This window comes from Schistocerca piceifrons, chromosome 7, assembly GCF_021461385.2.
Source record: "Schistocerca piceifrons isolate TAMUIC-IGC-003096 chromosome 7, iqSchPice1.1, whole genome shotgun sequence".
Classification (NCBI taxonomy): Eukaryota; Metazoa; Arthropoda; class Insecta; order Orthoptera; family Acrididae; genus Schistocerca; species Schistocerca piceifrons.
The window spans coordinates 7,997,622-8,022,512 of NC_060144.1; the positions used below are offsets into that span (position 1 = coordinate 7,997,622).

At 39.8% G+C, this 24,891-nt stretch overlaps 1 protein-coding gene across 1 annotated transcript in view; it reads right to left on the bottom strand.

Annotated features, from left to right (window-relative positions):
- The window catches only part of LOC124805008 (fibrillin-2-like), a 425,338-nt gene that overhangs the window by 38,730 nt on the left and 361,717 nt on the right, over positions 1 to 24,891 (bottom strand). The window contains exons 46-48 of the mRNA XM_047265408.1: positions 22,064 to 22,239; positions 5,279 to 5,473; positions 5,078 to 5,182 (exon numbers count right to left, since the gene is read on the bottom strand). Of these exons, the coding sequence (XP_047121364.1) occupies positions 5,078 to 5,182; positions 5,279 to 5,473; positions 22,064 to 22,239 (476 nt within the window). The remainder of the gene's footprint in view (positions 1 to 5,077; positions 5,183 to 5,278; positions 5,474 to 22,063; positions 22,240 to 24,891) is intronic.

The window sequence follows — 24,891 nt, forward strand, 5'->3', positions numbered from 1 at the left end:
AAATCCACCGCATTCAGGAAAAATTTTGATTCCAAAACGCAAATTCTTATGAAGGAAAAAAAGGGAAACGGAAACTGGATTCATTGGAAATTATATTTACTTCAAATGCGCATTTTTAAGATTGACTCCGATAGAGGTCGTCAGTTTAGTAGCGGAACAGATTCTAAAGCTGTGCTTCCACGCTATCATCACTCTGCAATTCTTCTGCAGCCTCTAAACGTCAATCTCCGTGGTATGCCTCGTCCTCACTACACAGAAAATCACTGTCGTCTAGTGCACTAAGTAACTGTTCCTCTGTCAATTTAATACTTTTCCTGCTCCTTCTCACATTGGAAGGTCCAGGTGTCGGTTCATTAGCCGCCATTACGAACAATATACGTTCGATAACTGACCACACAAAACAAAAGTTTACACGCTTTGATGCTAGCTTAGCCGCTGCAACTGGACTGAGTAATCCGACAGTGAGCGCAGACGCTTGTCAGCGTCAGCCGCACTGGCTCGTGGCTTCTCGTGACGCTTATAAGCGTCAGCCGCAGCGAAAGTGTTAATATAATTATACACTCCTGGAAATGGAAAAAAGAACACATTGACACCGGTGTGTCAGACCCACCATACTTGCTCCGGACACTGCGAGAGGGCTGTACAAGCAATGATCACACGCACGGCACAGCAGACACACCAGGGACCGCGGTGTTGGCCGTCGAATGGCGCTAGCTGCGCAGCATTTGTGCACCGCCGCCGTCAGTGTCAGCCAGTTTGCCATGGCATACGGAGCTCCATCGCAGTCTTTAACACTGGTAGCATGCCGCGACAGCGTGGACGTGAACCGTATGTGCAGTTGACGGACTTTGAGCGAGGGCGTATAGTGGGCATGCGGGAGGCCGGGTGGACGTACCGCCGAATTGCTCAACACGTGGGGCGTGAGGTCTCCACAGTACATCGATGTTGTCACCAGTGGTCGGCGGAAGGTGCACGTGCCCGTCGACCTGGGACCGGACCGCAGCGACGCACGGATGCACGCCAAGACCGTAGGATCCTACGCAGTGCCGTAGGGGACCGCACCGCCACTTCCCAGCAAATTAGGGACACTGTTGCTCCTGGGGTATCGGCGAGGACCATTCGCAACCGTCTCCATGAAGCTGGGCTACGGTCCCGCACACCGTTAGGCCGTCTTCCGCTCACACCCCAACATCGTGCAGCCCACCTCCAGTGGTGTCGCGACAGGCGTGAATGGAGGGACGAATGGAGACGTGTCGTCTTCAGCGATGAGAGTCGCTTCTGCCTTGGTGCCAATGATGGTCGTATGCGTGTTTGGCGCCGTGCAGGTGAGCGCCACAATCAGGACTGCATACGACCGAGGCACACAGGGCCAAAACCCGGCATCATGGTGTGGGGAGCGATCTCCTACACTGGCCGTACACCACTGGTGATCGTCGAGGGGACACTGAATAGTGCACGGTACATCCAAACCGTCATCGAACCCATCGTTCTACCATTCCTAGACCGGCAAGGGAACTTGCTGTTCCAACAGGACAATGCACGTCCGCATGTATCCCGTGCCACCCAACGTGCTCTAGAAGGTGTAAGTCAACTACCCTGGCCAGCAAGATCTCCGGATCTGTCCCCCATTGAGCATGTTTGGGACTGGATGAAGCGTCGTCTCACGCGGTCTGCACGTCCAGCACGAACGCTGGTCCAACTGAGACGCCAGGTGGAAATGGCATGGCAAGTCCTTCCACAGGACTACATCCAGCATCTCTACGATCGTCTCCATGGGAGAATAGCAGCCTGCATTGCTGCGAAAGGTGGATATACACTGTACTAGTGCCGACATTGTGCATGCTCTGTTGCCTGTGTCTATGTGCCTGTGGTTCTGTCAGTGTGATCATGTGATGTGTCTGACCCCAGGAATGTGTCAATAAAGTTTCCCCTTCCTGGGACAATGAATTCACGGTGTTCTTATTTCAATTTCCAGGAGTGTAGCTATACAAATGTACTTTCCTGTTATTGATATATATACCAAAAGACTGTACAAAAGACAGATACTGAAAATCACGGGTCAAGTTTTTCAGTACACGACAGTTTTATTATTGCAGTTTATATGCACAGAACAAAGAGGTTTTGGTGACTACAGTTTTTCACAATGTGTGCTGAAGTATTTACAGTTTTTATATTGTACATATTATTATAAAGTCATATACATGACATTTAAATTACTTCAACAGCATTTTCTTTACAGGATCCATAAATTTTTTGTGAATTTAATTCCCCATATCTATGCTGAGATGATCATAGTTCAAACTGAACATTTCAGATGATTGAAAGTCTGAAGTTTGAGAACAGACATTCCAAGTGGTGGTGTTTCCAGTTATAGCTGTTGGCCATTAAAACAGAAGCACCATTAAGACAGAAAGCAATGAATGTCAAACTGGCATGAAGTATACTCTACATATATATTTTATGAGAAGGAAAGTTGCACAATTAAAGCTTTTGGTCATTAAGGCCTTTTTCAACAACAGACACACATACACACATTGTGACTTTCCATCCTGGATTTTCTGTTGTTTGACTGCCATTGTTCTCAACATCAAACAGGGCTAGTCACATGATTTTTGGGATGATGCTTCTTGTCAACAATTTGTGGTAATAGCGAAACCTGAAACTACACATATTTATCTTGTCTCCGCATTTGAGTTTTAATAACAGCTATGGTACAGCATTGTCATTGCTGCCGATGTAAAGAGAAATATGTGAAAGGCGGACCAGTTACTTTTCATAGGTATGCATAACAAACATATACTTGGAAATGTCATATTGATATGAGGCACTTTGTATGTTGAAAAATATAGAGACACGGTATTATAAAGTCATGTATTATAGACATAATTTCTGCTATTTTATGGCCTTGTATTTATGAGAAAATTGCTTGATAAATTTGCATATATTCAGTAAACTGCCACTCAGTGGATGCATATTGGTGTTATGTTCATATACAGATAAAATTTATACATGACAGTCTGATTCATTTCCTCCAATTTATGCACGTTCTCAAACCCCTGTGTGTATCTAAATATTTCTGCACGAGACAGTTTCCTATACAGTTTTATTGCAAAGTAAATAATCACAACATATTCGACAATGTGAATCACTGCAATAGAAAACATAAACAATATTGTTTGCTGTCAAATCTATTATTCCAAAATTTAAGTATTGGTCGTCTTTTTAATTTTTGTGTGTGCATAGAGTGTTGTTTCATTGTTACAAAAGCATTGTTTTTTCATGACATTTCAGTGCTGGCTACAGTGTCATTGTAATGTAATTAATTGGAACAGCAATTTGAGAATATGAGTAAGTGCAATAGAAAATGAAAAAAAAATATATTGCTGGCTGTCACTTCCTACCTTTTTTTTTTTTTTTTTTTTTTTTTTTTAAAAAAAACACTAACATACATAAAGTGGAATTTGAGTTACAATACTGAGGCGAAAAAGCATACCATAGCTCTTCACATCTTTAAGCCAACTTCAGTTCCTGGTATCAAATTGTTGAGATGTATGTAAAACATGTATACAAAGTTTCATGGTACTTTTGTAGGTGATCTGTCTGTAGCACCAAAGTAATAACATTCAAAATATGATAAGTGCTATATGTAATAAAACATGCCTTCCTAAATTCACACAAATTGAGCCATAGGAGATGTTGTGGACAAAATTCTCATTCTGGGTGACTGAATGTTTACTCCATAGATATTTATACTCTATGGTTGTCTCCAACGAAAACACTTGACACATGAGTGGCAACACATCACTTTTTAGACGAGTCCTGGTTCTGCGCTCAGCATCACAATGGATGTATTTGTTTCCGGATGCTCTGGGAAGAATGGTCATTGACAGATTAGAATCAATGTCATATAGGCCCAGTGCCTCATGTGATGGTGTGGGATGATGTTGGGTAAAAAACATAACCACCACTATTTCACAAAACCCAGTCTGTCCCAATACTTCCCCACGGGGTAAGGATGCCCCTTTATCAATTCGTGAGCAGGTGCAGGTAGTGTAGGCTATTTGCCAGATGGTCCTACTGCACACATTCTGCATACACTATGGTCTGACTGCAAGGCTGACTGTGCACTAGCTGTTTGCCCACTGCTGCCCAGCAGTGCCCGTGTCCCCCCAGCTGTCCCTATGTGGGTACACGAGCTGTGAAAGCCTAGCACAGCTGGTAATTAAAATTTTAAACAGCAGCCGTTACACCTATCACATTCTTAGGTCAGTGGTTGTGCCCTATCTTTAAGGGCTCAGACACATTACCTTTCAACAAGATAATGCAAGATGGTGTGTTGTCCTGACCTATCTTGACACAGGGAGTGTCCAGCTGTTGCCCTGGCCTGCATGTTCTCCATATCTCTCACCCACTGATAATTTCTGGTCAAAGTCTGCAGATAGACTGGGACTCCACCACTCAAGATCGACTTCCGGCATAGAGCTGAAGCACTGTGGTGTGATGTTCCTGTATATATCATTCAAGCTCAGCTCAGTGTCCAGCCATATTAGAGCCACTGTTGCAACAGGAGGTGGCAGCTCTTTGTACTAGATTTCACACTCTGTATACCCCCAAATTTAAACATGTATTATTCCTAATGTACTGTACTTGTTATTTGCTACCCTTCCTGGCGTTGCAATTTTAATGGTTTGTAATAATGTACATTTTGATGGATTTAAATATTTTATAACTATGCAGTTCAGCTTCTGATCTTATCTGATTTCACCTGATATATGAAAATCATAATCAAAAAATTTCATGCACTTTAATAATGACACCTGAGAACGGCACTGCTGTTTTTTACTTATTTTATAGTTTGTGACAACTGATGCTCTAAAACATTAGAAAATCAAATGAATGACACTAAAATATAATTACACATCTCACTACAAATGACATTTAAATAGCTCTTTTATTTTTGTCTTATGCCATTCCTAATCTGTGCAAGAAACTAAACACCAAATGGTCGGAATTTCTATTTTCAATTTATATGCCACTTTTACATTTTCCAAATAACATACATCGTTCAGTTGCTTACCTGTCCTATCCGCTGGTATCCTTGTGGGCAACCACACATGAAGTTGTTACCTCCAAGAGAAGTACATCCAAATGCACAGGGACTAGATGCACATCCCGCACTCACCTACGTGAAACCAAAACAATATTGTCAACAGGTACAAATAAGAAAAAGATTATCTTCTCAAGAGAATGAGAGCTAATCAATTGCACCACATCTTACCTGGACACACAGAAGGACAGAAGTATCGTACTGATAACCATCTGGGCAGCCACAACGGTAGCTGCCAATAGTGTTGATGCAGTTTGTTGAACCGCATGGAGACTGCTGGCACTCATCTTCATCAACACACTGATTGTAGTAGAAATGCTGAATGAAGCCTTCTGGACATGCACATCGGTATCCTCCAACAAGATTCTGGGAATAAAATGAAATATTATTTTTCACTGTTCACAAATACATTTTAATGGAACACAAATATAATTATCATAACTATTTGGAAATTTTCTGATTATCATCTCTCACAGGTTGATTCAAAACCAAACTGTTGCAAAAAGTATTTCATGTGGTTGAAATGCACTAGAGAATACTTCAAGAACTTTTTGCAAACCATGATGACACGTTTGCTAAACTGACTGCTCCCAGAAATGTCTCATTGAGCTTCTTGGGTCACATTTTTCTGCTGCTGTGCCAATACGCATGATTTTGTGTGGAATAAAATCATATGATGAAATTCTCAAGAGATGTACAATTTGCTGGGGTAAGATTGACAGATAAATCTTTAGTGCTTGTAAATATTTCAATCACACAGTTGTAACAGTTCATCTTGAGAAGTATCTTTTTTTTCTGGTCTACATAATGCAGTCAGTTTTGGGTTTACATTTTCAGTTTAAAATTTCTACAGAACGTCTCTAAACATTTCCTTAGCTGTGAAATGCCTGACTATGTACCTGAGATTCATGTGGTATGTTATTATTAATTATCTGGAAGAGATCAGGGAAAAATAAACTTGAAACGAAAATAGAGGAAGGTCACTGCTGATAAATAAATAATGTACAAACATTTGTTAAATCACTCGTGCACCTAAGTGCTGTGTTTTCCAAACTGATGTACAAATAGATTTTTTTAATGCCATATGTACAAGGTGTGTAGTTACACGATGTCACCATGATCCCAGTGAATAGTTGTAATCCAATATGAGAATGAGTTTGCAATGTCTTGGAAGCTGGCTAATGAGCAAACAAAAGTTAAAAAAAAAAAATTAAAGTGACTGGTTGCAGCTTTCATAAAAATCACTTGTAATTTTAACTGTGATTTAGTGTTAAGCACTTCGAATGGATAGAGTAATCCAAATAAGATAAGATAAATATTTCATTTTGATAATGTGAACTCATTCCACATCTTTATAATATGTTGTGGAAATGTCGCATACAACATGTAACTAGCTAAATGATTTTATTCATCTAGTCCGTTGTGTGCTATTTTACTTGGTTACTAAAGTGGTTGTCACACATGTAAACAGGTCAAGATCGTCTCTGAAACTTCTATCATTGCCAACTAAAGATTGCAACTATTAGTAAAATTACAAAAAATAAAAATAGTTAGACATCTCAATATTTAGCCTAGTAAATGAGGGAGTACTTTCTAAAAGAAAAATTCTCGCCAATTATTATGAAAAAACTAAGACGGAACTTAACAAGACATTTTCAGTACAAATACTTTTTTATTTAAACCTATGAAAAAGCCAGAAAAACTAACATATTTGGGCTGAAAAAAGTATAAAAATTTTCAAAATTTATAGACTTACCTGATACACGTTGTATCATGTGAACATAAAACTCTTCAGAGAGTGAGACAGAAACAGAGAGACAGAGGAAACTTACAATGAGAAAGTTGTTAAGAAAACTATAAAATTAATTTTGAAAATATCTGAGACATCATTATTGTATTGTGCCACGTACAAGAGCAATTTATTAATGAGACACTCCATGGAAGACACTGAATAACAACACGTATACAGTGACCCAGCTGTCCTTAATAGGACCAAGGATATTCCCTGACTACTAAAGAGATTGTATTTGCAGCTGTTACAGACTTTTCAGCACAGCACCCATCCCCACATACACCTTTATACACTTTACAGATGTACCTGTAGGTGCTTTATGGCTACCATTTCCCTTGGAGTCTTGCCAAATATATTAGTTAATTTGGTTTTCTGAAACACAAGTTTTGTTTACATAAACCACAGGTCTATTATCCTTCATATGCTATAAACGTACAGTCCACAAAAATGTAGCTCTGGAGGTGACAATATCCCTTCATTTCTTAATAAATTTAAAAACTTAAAACTGATTTCTTTTAGAAGGCAAATAATATACATTTCTGAGCCCTCATATATTGTTTTGTAGGCAGGCACAATTTTATTGACAGTACGATACTCTCCTCTAGTGTAGTATTTTAATACGGTCCTGTAGGCCACTCCTTATTAAAATCATCCATTTCAGTAAATCTGCTTTCCCGTGTATATTCCTTTCATGCTGAATCGAAGAGAACACTAACAGCCACAGCCTCTGAAGAAATTATGATGATGCTATCATATTACATTTTAACTATCTGTAAAGCAGAACGAGTTCACAGAACACGGAAATAGTTGACTGTGATGATTATCTAGCCAGTCCCTTAAATAGCAACATTGCAGGGTGAGATATAAGAGGCAGATTTGTGTGACCTTGAGCCATCTAATTTTGTGACTGTTGCTATAACTAAGATGAATGCAATGTGACTAAGGAGATGGGTAGTGTTGTGGTCTTCAGCCCAAAGGCTGATCTGATGTAGCACTCCACGCTAGTCTATCCTGTGCAATCTTCTTTATCTCTGATAACTGCTGCAACCTACATCCACTTGAACCTGCTTACCATACTCATCCCTTGGTCTCCCACTACCATTTTACCCCCCCCCCCCCCCTCCGCCCCACTCCCATTACAGAGCTGATGATACCTTTATGCCACATTTAATATGAAGATAGTAACCATTCCGAAAGAACAGATACTAATGATGACCATGCAGCTTCTCTAGTAAGATAATGATTATTAATCAAAACCATCAGCTGCCAACAGGTGTTGTTGATATACCTCAATGGGGACACCTGAAAGTGTGTGCCCCATCCGGGACTCGAACCTGGGGTCTCCTGCTTACATGGCAGACGCTCTATCCATTTGAGCCACTGAGGGCACAGAGGATAGCGCAACTGCAGGGACTTATCCCTTGCACACCTCCCGTGAGATCCACATTATCAACTGTCCACAACGTACATTTGTAATGTTCCTAAAGGATATTTGCCCATTCACTCATTACTCGCGCCAACTAAGGTGACTGTTCGCATAAGAGTTTGGGCAAAGTGTGTGCATATGCACAGAAGAAGGTCAATGACCGGGAAGCCTATTAACTATATGATGATAGTAGCTGTTCCGAAAGAAAATCACATTTAAGTAACTGGCAGAAGGTTCACAGAAACACCTTCACAATAATTATTTATTATTCCAATCTCATACAGTGCCCGGAAAAAACGAGCACCCATATCTTTCTGTGCAGGCTCTGATTTCCCTTATTTTATTATGATGATTATTTCTCCCTATGTAGGTTGGCGTCAAAAAAATATTTTTGCATTCAGAGGAGAAAACTGACGATTGAAATTTCTTGAGAAGAATCTGCTGCAGCAAAAAAGTCTGTTTTAATGATGTCCACCCCAAATCCCTTATCATTTCAGTGACACTCTCTCCCCTATTTCGTGATATTACAAAATGTGCTGCCTTTCTTTGGACTTTCTTGATGTACTCCATCAATCCTATCTGGTAAGGATCCCACACTGCACAGTAGTACTCCAAAAGAAGACGGATAAGTGTAGTATAGGCAGTCTCTTTAGTAAATCTGTTACATTTTCTAAGTGTCCTGCCAATAAAATGCAGTGTTTTGTTAGCCTTTCCCACAACATTTTCTATGTGCTCTTTCCAATTCGAGTTGAACAATGGAAAATCCATGATGGAATGTAACAGTATTGTGAAAAGGAAAGTTGCCACTCACCATATAGTGGAGATGTTGGGTCGTAGATAGGCACAACAAAAAGACTGTCACAAATATAGCTGTCGATTGGTAAGGCCTTCATCAAAATTTGCCTGAGACTACAGTTATGTGTTTGTGAGTTGTGTTTGTGTGAGTGTGTTTGAGTGCATTTGTCGTCTAATTTTGATGAAGGCCTTCCTGGCCAAAAGCTATATTTGTGACAGTCTTTTTGTTGCACCTATCTGCGACTCAGCTTCTCCCCTATATGGTGAGTGGCAACTTTCCTTTTCCAATTTAAGTTGTTCATAATTGTAATTCCTAGGCAATTAGTTGAATTTACAGCCTTTAGATTTGACTGATTTATCGTGCAATCGAAGTTTAATAGATTCCTTTTAGCACTCATGTGGATGATCTCACACTTTTGTTATTTAAGGTCAACTGGCATTTTTTGCACCATACAGATATCTTTTCTAAATCATGTTGCAATTTGTTTTGATCTTCTGATGACTTTACTCGATGATAAATGACAGCATCATTCACAAAAAACCTAAGGCGGATGCTCGGATTGTCTCCTAAATTGTTTATATACATAAGAAACAGCAAAGGGCCTATAACACTTCCTTGGGGAACACCAGAAATTACATCTGTTTTACTCTATGACTTTCTGTCAATTACTATGAACTGTGACCTCCTGACAGGAAATCATGAATCCAGTCACATAACTGAGATGATATTCCACAAGCACACAATTTCACTACATGCTGCTTGTGTGCTACAGTGTCAAAAGCCTTCTGGGAATCTAGAAATACAGAATCAATTTGAAATCCCATGTTAAATAGCACTCAACATTTCATGTGAGTAAAGAGATAGTTCTGTTAGTCAAGTTGTGCCACGAATCTCAAGTTTCCCCAATTTGATCCCCTACCTCCTCACTAGTTACTTCATGTACCCACTAATCCTCAGGATTCTTCTGTAGCGTCACACTTCAGGAGCTTCTATTTTCTTCTTGTCTGAACAGTTTATCATCCATGTTCCACTTTCATACAAGGCTACACTCTAATACCTTCAGAAAAGTCTTTGTAGCAAGCAGATTTAAATTCGATGTTAACAAATTTCTCTTTTTCAGAAACACTTTTCCTTCTATGGCCAGTATGATTTTACATCCTCTCTACTACAATCATCATCAGTTATTTTGGTGCCCAAATAGTAAATAGTGTGTCATTTCCTAATCTAAATCCCTCAGCATGGCCTGATCCAATTTTACAACAGAATCCATTCCACTCAGCTGCTCTTACAAGTCATTTGCTTTCTTCAACAAAATTACAATGTTGATAATATTTTCTGCCAACTTAATCACCTCTCTAATAAAAATGTCCTAGAACCTCAGAGTCTGTTTCAGGATTTTTTTGTAGTACTGTAATCCTCGGTGTGATTACATTCTATGCGCTGTTCATCAACAGTTGACTTGTGTGGTTGTGCCAGATATGTGCAATGTTCATGCTCCCGACATTGGATCTCCACTGTTCCAATTGTTCATCTGAAATATGGGATACCACACTGATACAGAATGCTATAAATTTCTGGCTTGCATAAACCAAAGTCATTTTGAGCTGTTTTGAGTTCATTGCTTATTGTGTTCAGTGAGCATGCCATTCTTTTTAAGGATCCTGGTGACTTTTAACGAGATCGCTTCTGCAGCAGGGAAGTATGCTGCTGCCTTTGCTTTTCCTGCTCTTCTTCCTCTTTTCTTGTGGTGACTTCACGTTGCTGTGTTCTCACAATCTGGTGATTGGAGTACCCATTCTTGTCAAGAGTTTTGAATTCAGAAATTCAGAGGCAAGGCTTTCTCATAAGCTTTGTCCTCTGTGGACTGGGGCACTCAGGACAGCGTTTTTCTCTGCCTGGAGATTGTCAGCACATATAGGGTTTCAGTACACACTGAGGCCAAGTGAACTGTCTGACTTCCAATTCATGATGACATATGAGAATGGTAGCTGTTGATCCTCCTCTACACCGGATAATTTGGTAGCATGTGTTGAGGTGTTGCAGGAAGTTCATGTGTGGCCATATGACGAATGTCTCATTTACATATTGTAAGAAACATGTCGGTTTATTTGCGGATGGTTGCAAGGCTTCCTAATCAGTAAAACAGTGTTAGAAAGTTCAGTTCAGGCCGCAAACAGAGAAATCAGACTCTGAAACACCACCTGGACACCAGTCATTGCTGGTGGGGATGGCATTACGCAAAAATTAACCCGAAGTGAACAATCTGCCACAAAGTGAATGAGTAATCTGCCAGTGAACATAATTGCTCAAGCACCAATATAAGTGCAGGAAAAACGATAAGAAATTCCAGAACGTTACACAGCAAGAAAATCGTGGAAAAAATGAAAGTGCCAATATTAAGTGACAGTCATGGAAGAGACTGTGCTCAAATACTGCAAAACAAACAAGGGCCCTCATACCAGGTAAAAAGCATAGTAAAACCTGGCACTCCACTAAATGAGGTGGTAAAAAATGCAGAAAATTTGACAAGAAGCTTCAGAACACATGATACTTTGATTATAATAGGGGGTTATAATGACACAGACAAACCCATTGATCTAATGATGAAACATTTGGTAGAACCATTGGAATCAATACTCACTCCAAGTCACAAAATGGATATCATTATCCATCCTATACCCAGGAGATATGATGTTCATAATTTAAATAGTAAAATTAATACTGCAAACCTCCACCTGATACAAGCACTGAATTTAGCAAAACATGCATACAAAAAAAGAATTGCTGTGAACTTTGCAACAGAGAGACTAGCCAGAAACCACTTCACAACACATGGTTTCTACCTAAACAAATGTGGCAAGGAGAATATCTGTAATAGACTGGCCTTCCTGACAACTGTGGGAACAATAAGAAACCAAAAGTCAGAAACCATAAACAGATGCTTATAAGCAATTGGATCAAGACAAACAAGATGGTACATAAAAAGTGTAATAGTGGCCATACTACACTAGACAAACGGGTCACGAAGTCACAGAGACGAAACAAAAACCCCCTGACCTCTCACAAAGGTCAAGAACCTGAAAGGATCAATAATGTGATGGTGAACATTATTGAGACAGCCCTCCAAAATGACAAGGTGATGCCTCAGCAGTGTGATGTGCATGTGGATAGTTTTCAGGACATTCCGGAGGGCTGAACGGAAGGCCTCTCCAGTTTGTCTGATGAACCGGTTTCAGGCTCTGTCTCTGGCTGATACTGATCTTTGGCTGGACATGGCTGCTTATCCTGTTCCAGAGGTTGCCCCTCAGTCTGCAAGATCCGAGCGGTCACAGAGGGTGGGCTTACTGGTAGTTGGGAGCTCCAACATCAGGTGCGTAATGGGGCCCCTTAGGGATATGGCAGCAAGAGAGGGGAAGAAAAGCAATGTGCACTCATTGTGCATACCGGGGGGAGTCATTCCAGATGTGAAAAGGGTCCTTCTGGATGCCATGAAGGGTACAGGGTGTATCCATCTGCAGGTGGTCGCTCATGTCGGCACCAATGATATGTGTCGCTATGGATCGGAGGAAATCCTCTCTGGCTTCCGGCGGCTATTTGATTTGGTGAAGACTGCCAGTCTCACTAGCGGGATGAAAGCAGAGCTCACCATCTGCAGCATCGTTGACAGGACTGACTGCGGACCTTTGGTACAGAGCCGAGTGGAGTGTCTGAATCAGAGGCTGGGACGGTTCTGCGACCGTGTGGGCTGCAGATTCCTCGACTTGCGCCATAGGGTGGTGGGGTTTCGGGTTCCGCTGGATATGTCAGGAGTCCACTACGCACAGCAGGCGGCTACACGGCTAGCAGGGGTTGTGTGACGTGGACTGGGCGGTTTTTTAGGTTAGATGGCCTCGGGCAAGTACAGAAAGGGTAACAGCCTCAAAGGGTGTGGGGCAATGTCAGGGCATGTGGGGACCGAGCAGCAATTGGTTTTGTAATTGTAAACTGTCGAAACTGCATTGGTAAAGTACCGGAACTTCAAGCGCTGATAGAAAGCACCGAAGCTGAAATCGTTATAGGTATGAAAAGCTGGCTGACGCCAGAGATAAATTCTGCTGAAATCTTTGCAAAGGCACAGACGGTGTTTAGAAAGAATAGATTGCATGCAATTGGTGGTGGCGTGATTGTCACTGTTAGTAGTAGTTTATCCTATAGTGAAGTAGAAATGGATAGTTCCTGTGAATTATTATGGATGGAGGTTACACTCAACAACCGAGCTAGGTTAATAATTGGCTCCTTTTACCAACCTCCTGACTCAGCAGCATTAGTGGCAGAACAACTCAGAGAAAATCTGGAATACATTTCACACAAATTTCCTCAGCATGTTATAGTCTTAGGTGGAGATTTCAATTTACCAGATATAGGCGGGGACACTCAGATGTTTAAGACGGGTGGTAGGGACAGAAAGACGGGTGGTAGGGACAGAGCATTGAGTGACATTATACTGAGTGCACTACCTGAAAATTACCTCGAGCAATTAAACAGAGAACCGACTTGTGGAGATAACATCTTGGACCTACTGATAACAGACAGACCCGAACTTTTCGACTCTGTAAGTGCAGAACAGGGAATCAGTGATCATAAGGCCGTTGCAGCATCCTTGAATATGGAAGTAAATAGGCATATAAAAAAGGGAGGAAGGTTTATCTGTTTAGCAAGAGTAATAGAAGACAGATTTCAGAATACCTAACAGATCAAAATGAAAATTTCTGTTCCGACACTGGCAATGTTGAGTGTTTATGGAAAAAGTTCAAGGCAATCGTAAAATGCGTTTTAGACAGGTACGTGCCGAGTAAAACTGTGAGGGACGGAAAAACCCACTGTGGTTCAACAACAAAGTTAGGAAACTACTGCGAAAGCAAAGAGAGCTTCACTGAAAATTTAAACACAGCCAAAACCTCTCAGAAAAAAACAGAAGCTAAACAATGTCAAAGTTAGCGTAAGGAGGGCTATGCGTGAAGCGTTCAGTGAATTCGAAAGCAAAATTCTATGTACCGACATGACAGAAAATCCTAGGAAGTTCTGGCCTTACGTTAAATCAGCAAGTGGCTCAAACAGCATATCCAGACACTCTGGGAAGATGATGGCTTTGAAACAGAGGATGCATGCGTAAAGCTGAAATACTAAACACCTTTTTCCAAAGCTGTTTCACAGAGGAAAACCGCACTGCAGTTCCTTTTCTAAATCCTCGCACAAATGAAAAAATGGTTGACATCGAAATAAGTGTCCAAGGAATAGAAAAGCAACTGAAATCACTCAACATAGGAAAGTCCATTGGACCTGACGGGATACCAATTCGATTCTACACAGAGTACGCGAAAGAACTTGCCCCCCTTCTAACAGCCGTGTACCGCAAGTCTCTAGAGGAACAGAAGGTTCGAAATGATTGGAAAAGAGCACAGGTAGTCCCAGTCTTCAAGAAGGGTCGTCGAGCAGATACACAAAACTATAGGCCTAATCTCTGACATCGATCTGTTGTAGAATTTTAGAACATGTTTTTTGCTCACGTATCATGTCATTTCTGGAAACCCAGAATCTACTCTGTAGGAATCAACATGGATTCCGGAAACAGCGATCGTGTGAGACCCAACTCACTTTATTTGTTCATGAGACTCAGAAAATATTAGATACAGGCTCCCAAGTAGATGCAATTTTCCTTGACTTCCGGAAGGCGTTGGATACAGTTCCGCACTGTCACCTGATAAAAAAAGTAAGAGCCTACGGAATATCAGACCAGCTGTGTGGCTGGATTGAAGACTTTTTAGCAAACAGAACACAGCATGTTGTTCTCAATGGAGAGACGTCTACAGACGTTAAAGTAACCTCTGGCGTGCCATAGGGGAGTGTTATGGGACCATTGCTTTTCACTATATATGTAAATGACCTAGTAGATAGCGTCGGAAGTTCCATGCGGCTTTTCGTGGATGATGCTGTAGTATACAGAGAAGTTGCAGCATTAGAAAATTGCAGCGAAATGCAGGAAGATCTGCAGCGGATAGGCACATGGTGCGGGGAGTGGCAACTGACCCTTAACATAGACAAATGTAATGTATTGCGAATACATAGAAAGAAGGATCCTTTATTGTATGATTATATGATAGCTTAACAAACACTGGTAGCAGTTACTTCTGTAAAATATCTGGGAGTATGCATGCGGAACGATTTGAAGTGGAATGATCATATAAAATTAATTGTTGGTATGGCGGGCACCAGGTTGAGATTCATTGGGAGAGTCCTTAGCAAATGTAGTCCATCAGCAAAGGAGGTGGCTTACAAAACACTCGTTCGACCTATACTTGAGTATTGCTCATCAGTGTGGGATCCGTAACAGGTTGGGTTGACGGAGGAGATAGAAAAGATCCAAAGAAGAGCAGCGCATTTCGTCACAGGGTTATTTGGTAACCGAGATAGCGTTACGGAGATGTTTAGCAAACTCAAGTGGCAGACTCTGCAAGAGAGGCGCTCTGCATCGCGGTGTAGCTTGCTGTCCAGGTTTCGGGAGAGTGCGTTTCTGGACGAGATATTGAATATATTGCTTCCCCCTACTTATACCTCCAGAGGAGATCACGAATGTAAAATTAGAGAGATTTGAGTGCGCACGGAGGCTTTCCGGCAGTCGTTCTTCCCGCGAACCATACGTGACTGAAACAGGAAAGGGAGGTAATGACAGTGGCAGGTAAAGTGCCCTCCGCCACACACCATTGGGTGGTTTGCGGAGTATAAATGTAGATGTAGATGTAGACCACCTGGAAGATGAGTTGGCTGCCTAGGACGACCAACAAAACCAGCACAACTGCTCGGAAGTCAACATATCTGGAATACAGCACAATTTAAACTACAAGTCAGTGACACAGTAAATATGACTTAGAGCCCCCTGAGTAAACCCCACTCAGACTTGAAAATCTATAACACAATGTCCAATCCTTAAGCAACAAAACTGATGACTTAAGCATTTTGCTGACCAGTGAACTCTGTGATATCTCCGTAGTATGCCTAGCAGAGCACTGGCTCTACACTGATGTAGTTAAGTTAATCTCACTACCAAATTTCAAACTGTGTGAACACTACTCCAGGTCAAATGATGGACATGGTGGGGTTGCCATCTTCATAAAACAACACATTGAATATAGCCCACTTCCTACCATAAACAAAATAGGAACAGACAAGATCTTTGAATGTGCAGCCATAAAGCTTACAGATCTAAATCGAATTGTAGCTACAATTTACTGTCCCCCCTGCAGTAGTATTAATGATTTTCTGTTACAAATGGACTTGTTTCTATCCAAAATAAGTCAGTGGAAACAGGATGTAATTATAAGTGGTGACTAATATAGAAATTTCTCACCCACAACAGAAACAGGGAGACATTCATTAACATTGCAAAAACTTATAATCTGCATGGCCTTGCAAACGAGCCCATTGGAATAACACCCACATCCAAGACAGCTCTATATCAAATTTTTGCAAACAGAAATAAACTTAACCCAACACTAGAATATACAATGCAGGATTCAGCGACCACCAAGCTGTCATTATAGAGGTTGGTGTTAGCAAAGGTACCTCAAACCCAGTCCCACCTAAAACTTTACGAAGGTTTTTCACTCAATATAACTTGAACAAGCTAAATGCCCTCCTTAGCAAAGAAAAGTGGACAGAGATGTACACAGCAAATGATGTCAACATAAAATTCAACACATTATTTGACAAAATGATCCACCACTTTGAAGAGGCTTTTCCACAAAAACCAATAAGAATAAATAATAATAATACGAGAAACAATACTTGGATTACACCAGCTATAAAAATCCCTTGCAAAAATAAAAGAATACTCCACATGTTATGTAAACAAAGTAGTGACTCCCCCCAACTAACAGAATGCTATAAATATAATAGAAGGAAACATTCCACGTGGGAAAAATTATATATGAAATCAAAGATGAGGTGACTTACCGAACGAAAGCGCTGGCAGGTCGATAGACACACAAACAAACACAAACATACACACAAAATTCAAGCTTTCGCAACAAACTGTTGCCTCATCAGGAAAGAGAGAAGGAGAGGGGAAGACGAAAGGAAGTGGGTTTTAAGGGAGAGGGTAAGGAGTCATTCCAATCCCGGGAGCGGAAAGACTTACCTTAGGGGGAAAAAAGGAATGCTATAAAAACTACACATGTATCCCAAGAAGAGTGATAAGACAGGCAAAAAGGATGCAAAATGATGAGTACATTGACAAATCCAGCACTAAAGTAAAAGCAATGTGGAATATCATAAAAAGGGAAAGGGAGGGAAATGAAAGCTACACACATGAACATAGAAATCAAACCCAGCAATCAACCTCTATCTAATCCCGAAGATGTGGTGAACTCTTTCAACAATTTCTTTAAGAGTATAGTTGAAAAATTGGTCAAAAATAATCCTAACACAAACTACCAACCAGCAAACCAAAAATATCACACATGTGCAGAGTCAATTTTCATTACCAAAGTCATTGAAAATGGCATTACAAAAGCCCTCAGAGAGTTAAAAAACTCATATTCACCTGGAATTGATGGTATCCCAGCAGCAGTAACCAAAAATTGTGTACACACAATTGCTGAACCATTAACTCACCTCTGTGACTGTTCTTTCCAGGCAGGTACTTTCCCTGAAGCTCTGAAACTTTCTAAAGTAATTCCTGTCTTCAAAAAAGGTGATAATACAATAATACAGATATGAATAACTACAGGCCTATCTCATTCTCATCCTGCTTTTCTAGAGTTATTGACAAAATAATGTACAAAAAACTGATAGACTTCATTGAAGGGGGAAAAAAAAAGATTTACTAAGTTTAGCTCAACATGGGTTGAGAAGCAACAAATCTATTGAAACTGCAGTATATGATTGCATAAATATGCTATTAGATCTATTGGATAAAAAACAACCCATAACAGGCATGTTTCTGGATCTGTCAAAGGCTTTTGACACTGTTAACCACAAAATATTGCTGGAAAAAATTGAACTCTATGGTATCAGAGGAATTGCAAACAATTGGATTGCTTCATTCCTAACCAGTCAGATGCAGAAAGTAAGCATGAAATACACTAACAGACAAACCAACTCAATAACCGAAATCCTATCGAGTAATAAAACTGTAAAGCAAGGTGTACCACAGGGCTCAGTATTGAGACCTTTACTTTTCCTCCTGTATATTAATGTCTTGAGCCTGAATGTAGATGCACACAAAACAATAATATTTGCTGATGACACAACTGTACTCCTCAAAGGGGAGAATACAGAGTCTGTGCAAAACACAACTGTACTGTGCTGTACCGTACTCCTCAAAGGGGAGAATACAGAGGCTGTGCAAAAAGCTGTGAACTTGGTAACTGAACAACTCCGCAACTGGGCTAAAATCAACAGATTAACTATCAACACCAAAAAGACAGCTTCCATGAACTTTCAACGACACAAAATGCAAATTCCTCTCAACCACTTGTCACTGTAAATAACCAGCCAATAGATACTGACACAGTTTTCAAATTCCTGGGCCTGTGGGTTGAAGATAACCTGAAATGGAATACACATACAGGAAAGGTAAATGCCAGAATTAGTACTGGCTGTTATGCATTGAGTGTACTGAAATGATGTGCTAGCCTGAAAACGATTAACCAGCGCATACTACGCTTACATACAAGCCCACCTAAAATATGGTGTGATGTTCTGGGGAAATTCTCCAACTGCCCTGAGCACATTCAAAATCCAGAAGAGAGTAATGAGGATTATTACTGGGAGCAAACCCAGAAACTTCTGCAAACCCATCTTCAGAAAGTTGGAAATTCTTCCACTGCCTTGCCTATACATTCTCGAGACTCAAAAAAATTTTCAGAAACCACGTAGTGCCAACTGTCTCCAGAGTCGTAAAAAATAATGAAATACATAAACACAACACCAGGAAAAACTCAAATCTGTATGTTTTACGTACAACCATTCAACTGTGTAAAAAGGGAGCTTTCCACAAGGGCCTCCAACTGTTCAACAATCTTCCCACTAAAATTAAGTCCATCGAGGACAACATTAAATTTAGCAAAGCCGTGAAGTCGTATTTGTTGTCTTACTGTTTTTACTCTATAAATGAATACTTAGAACAGTAATCTTGCTATTTATGTTAAATTGAAAATATTGAGCAATTGGAGTGAAGTAAACTTAACGAATCTTTGCAAAATAATACATTAGGATACTATATGCTAATATATGTTAACAATGTTAACTGATATTTTCTGACATCTGCAACACACTGCGTACCATACACTTGAAGCTAGGACCGCAGCAGGTATAAAGAGAAAGAACAGTCCCCTTAATGTTTTAGTATCTCAGGGAACATTCACTGATGCCAAATAACTATGATGCCAAATTATTGTGCCAAGAAAACATAACCATTCAGCAGCAGAGCCGTGGGAACATTATACAAAATGTATACCAGTTGATGTTCAAGTACACATTTGATGGTCTCATGACGACAACTAGGGTGTCAATTTGGAGAAATGGTTGGAAATGGAGTGTAAACACTTGGCAGACACTATCATCTTCCGCAGTACATTTCACTTATAGGCTATTTGGATTCTTCTTCCCAGTACGCAGAACTTTGTCATTGGGAACTATTTTTATTCCGTGTCTGATTTACACCATCCATCTTGACTTAACATACTCTAATTTCTCCCATCATTCGCTACTTTCCCACTTCTCTTCCTCTATTCTTTTCCCATTTATTTATTTTCCCTGTTTATCTTTCTCTATCTCTATTTCTTCCTATCCCTTCGCCTGTCATTGCGCCTTCTCTGCCATTTGATAACTGTATTTGTTCCTGCCATTTTGAGCCTCATCTGTGCTTTATTTTCACTCCGTTGTTCCCTAACTGTTGACACATCAACTGCCTTGGCTTCCGGAACTTTGTCCACAAAATTTTTCTACACTTACCTTTCAATTATTGTGCACGGTCTCCTTCGAAATACTCTCCTCCCCAATTGAGACACTACTCCCAATGCCTTTTCCACTTCCAGAAGCATCCTTGGTACACTTGCTGGATCGTTGAGGCACCGTTTATGAATTTCCTTTTTATCTCATCTAATGTGGGAAATCTTCCTTTAAATAGGGTTTTCAACATTGAAAATAAAAAAAAAGTCCACAAGGACCACATCTGGAGAGTACAGAGTATGAGGCAGCAGAGTGATTTCGTTTCTTGTCCAATAGTCATGCGCCATCAGGGATGAATGTGCAGGTGCGTTATCATCACGCAAGAGCCATGAATTGTCTTGCCACATTTCGGGACGTTTCCTTCTCACATTTTCTCGCAGACATAGCAGCACATCCCGACAGTACCACTGATTAAAGGTTGGCCCTGTGGCATGAATTCATGATAAACTAATCCTTCAAAGTCAAAGAAAACTATCAGGTTGGCTTGGACATTTGCCCTGACCTGACCAACTTTTTTCAGTCTTGGAGAATCTTGGCTGACCCACTATGAAGACTGAACCTTGGTCTCAACATCATAACTGTAAACCCATGTCTCATCACCAGTTGTGATTCTCTTCAGGAACACCTCGTTCTCATTTGCGTGATCCAAAAGCTCTTCACAGATTGTGAGGTGAAGGTCTTGACTCGAGCCGCGAGACGAACTTGGCAGCAACATGATGCATTTCAAGATGCTGTGTCTGGATTTCATAATACGATCCAACTGAAATGTTACATTTTCTGCAATCTCTTGGGCAGTTTGTCTTCGATTGGCATGCACAATTTCATTAACGTTACTGACATGAGCGTTATCTATGGATTTCAAAGGGTGTCCTACACGATGGTCATCTTCAACTTCCATCCAGCCATTTTTAAACTGGGTGAACCATTCATAACACCAAGTATGGCTTAAGCACTCATCACCATAGGCTTCCTGCTTTATTTAGTGTGCCTCTATATAGGTTTCCTTGAATATCACGCAAAATTTAATGCAGATGCATTGCTCCTCTAACTCTGCCATCTCGAAATTCGCAGACTGTGTGACACAATGTTCTACTCAATACAGCACTGAGCAATAACTAGCAGACATACAAACTTCGTTGTCCCATTGTTGCATGGATTTCTGAACTACGTCATCAGTGGGATGTAAAACAATAATTTTCCTTCTTTTAATCTGTGGCAAAGATAAGTACTCAAATTCATGACTAGGCGAACAGACAAAGCATAGCCTGTTCTTTGTTTGCTCTTGTACTTATCCTCCTAATCCGGGGGCTAAGTGACCTACCTCTCCTTTCTAATCTTCCCCAACCTATCTTTCTTTGCTCCCTGAGGAACAAACTAGTAGTTCTGAAAGCTAATCAAGTTCTTTATTTTTCAATGTGTTTACTGCTAATATGATAGTTTCACCTACTGAAGTCATACTCTCTGTTATTTTACAGTTTTCTCAACTGAGTTTTTCTTTCATACAATTATTAACAACCTATTCGATATCTCAAAAGGTGTTAGGATTTTAAAAATATATCTTGTATATGCGAATCTTAAGCTAATGTTTGAATTGTATGCAATTCCCACGAGGTATAGTGGTCTCACTGCAATTAGTGAAAAAGGTATCCTGATAAGTGTTGACCGCTGTGACAATATCTAAAGGAAATGTTCCTATATTCATTGAAATGCTGAGGACTGGTTTCAAATGGTTTACTTGTACGATTTTAGCACTAACATTCTGTACATTAATAGAAACAAAGAGTAAGCTGTAAATTTATGCATACTGTTTATTTAACAACAACAATAATAATAATAATAATAATAATAATAACAGATTTGTCTAAAATTTCTGTATTTGTATTTGCATTCTGTAATAAAAACATTATAAAAATAAATTATCAGTATATAAATGAATTTCATGCAAATTGTTACCTGGCATCCATGCTGACACTTCATGTCATCAGTGCATTCATCAGAGTCTGTGCAGAAGGTTCCAGTAGAATCAAGTTTGAAGCCTCTCGGACAAATGCACTTGAAGCTGCCAAGTGTGTTGATACATGTTCCGGGTGGGGGACAGTTGCCTGTGTGATCCTCACACTCATTGATATCTGCATGTGCAAACAATGCAAAATGTATTAAAGCTGCACCTGGTAACATCTAAATTTAGTTACAGTTATGTGCTCTGGCCTTTAGGAGAAAATGGGCAAAGAAGAACCTGTATGGTAAAATTCAGAAACTACTGTGAGAAGTCAATTCATTTTCCATCATAGCTGATTTTTTATGAATAAACGATTCAACTTAACATATAATACAATTCATATACCAGGTGAATGTAAAAAAATGAAAAGTGGCAATGAAGAAGCCAATGCAATAACAATTATGGTCCTCTGCTATGAGTCAAAATGTTTTTTTCTTGCAGCCATTCTAATTATAGTCCACATCATGTAGGAAGGCACTTACATGCAGAGCCAAAGTGATAGGAAAGCATGGACGGGATGGGGCAGAGAGTGGGCAAACAACATCTGGGTTGCTGGACTGTGATGCTGTGGAGGACAGGTTCATTTGCCAACAGTACATCATTTAATACATTCAGCTCTAAGAGAATTTAAAACCAATATTGATCAGTTGCTACATGAGAGACTTGCTGACAACATTGCATTCATTGCTCCACAGCTTCTGTGTCACATCAGAAGGTGAAAGCAGCTGCTGCAGTTTTGTAAAAATATCAAGTACTGTTTTTCTTAAAAAGGTGAGTGTCTAATGACAAGATCATCAAAACTGGTTACAATATTTTCCATTTTAGTGCAGATTGGACTGAATTATATGTAGAAATGTAGTACACAACAAAAATAACATCAAACACAAATGGAAATCATTATATTTCCTTGACAACTACTTCTACTCCACAGAATTTTTAAAAAATGTGTAATTTTATAATGCATGTGTGTGGATGTGCGACTGTAGTTCAATGTAAATCACTGTGAATAAAGAAGGATTACTGGTAGCAAAGACTCATGCAAAAGACTATTATGTAAATCGTCAGTATGTTGTCATATTTTTTGCTGTTAACAAGCATCATAGTGCAAACTAGCTCATCCAATATTACAATGAGACACTGTATTTATGATCCATGGGACAAGTAAACAACAAACCATTTTATTTGAATAACTCGAAAAAATGCTGGCAGATAATGCTGAAAACTACTGAGATCTCGACAGATAACAAGGTTTCGTAATGTCAGATATTTTCTATCTATATACATTTCAAACATGAAATGCCTTAAAACATCCTTGTCAAAGCCATATTTGTGTTATAGGTCTCATGCAACATGAAACTAATTTTTCCTGATGTTTATACAGTCGACACATTCATTTACTATTCTGTGTACACTTCTCTTGCTGACTCATGTTTCTACAGTTTGTACTTGTGTCTTCAGAATGTCAACAATAGGAATCCCGTTTTCAGTTGCACATTTGAAAATGTTAAAAATGTGGTAAAAAAACCTCATTGCTTTCTTGCGAAGCACTTCACATTTATCGGCGTCACATGACGTACTCATTTGGAAACCACGCTAACACATTTAGAGATAAACATTCAAAGCTACACTGCTACAAGAAAATAACATCGACATCTGAATAAACAATTTGATCGCTCTGTGAATGAAACTGCATTGTCACAAAGTACAGCAACAGCATAGCATGCAGGGGAGAGATTCTTGCCACTTAGTTGTAGTTGGGCCACCTTTCTACATGATGCAGACAATAGTGAATCACTAAAAAATTATGGCTGAAGAGGGCAAATGTAGGATAGCTCCATAGAGTGAGCAAAATACTTGAGTGTTTTCTGTATTAATTTTTCACTCTAAGGAGTTTCTTGATGTGGTGGCTAACAGGAGTATCTGCTTCAATAGAAGACAGAAGACAATGAATAACTTTGGACCAATATTCAATTGTTTCTGGTCACTAGCACACTGACATTATTGAAGCCACATCATTCACATGTTAACTTTGCCCAGTGATTATGACCTTATATAAAGATCATCCCTTCCCAGCATTTGTAACTAATGATATAATGTTATTTATGAATATGTAGATGCACTGAAAAAAGTGTCTTCTGCCCACTAAGGTCAATTAGCTCAGATGACTTCTGTATGCTATCAGTACCAACCAAAGCTACTTGATTTCAAATGATACAGCTACTTCCACCAGCCAACGAACTGAGAGTCTTCTTAGAATGAATGATTAATAGGTGATAAAAATGTCTGACAATGTAAAATGCTGAAGGGGCTCCAAATTCTCAGAGAAGTAGGTGTATGTTATAAGGAAAGATGGGTAATGTATAATATGTATAATAACCAAGAAGGAACATTAAAATTGTGACCAATAACAAGTGCTTGGATTCTGTAGGGTGTAAGACAGGGATGCAGTCCAATCTTCTATTTGTACATTGGGGAAGCAATCATGGAAATAAAAATAAGATTAAAATTGAGGGTGAAAGAACATCAATGATAAAATTCACTCATGATGATGCTATCCTCAGTGTATGTGAGGAAGAATTACAGGACATACTGAATGGAAAGAAGTCTTCTGAGCACAGAATATGGAAAGTAATGAGAAGCAGCAGAAATGAGATTAGTGATAAACTTAACAACAATATTGGGGACCAAGAACTTGAGGAATTCTGCTACCTTGGAAGCAAAATAGCACAGGGCAGTTGAAGCAAGGGCTACATTAAAAGCATATTAGCACAGGAAAAGAAGA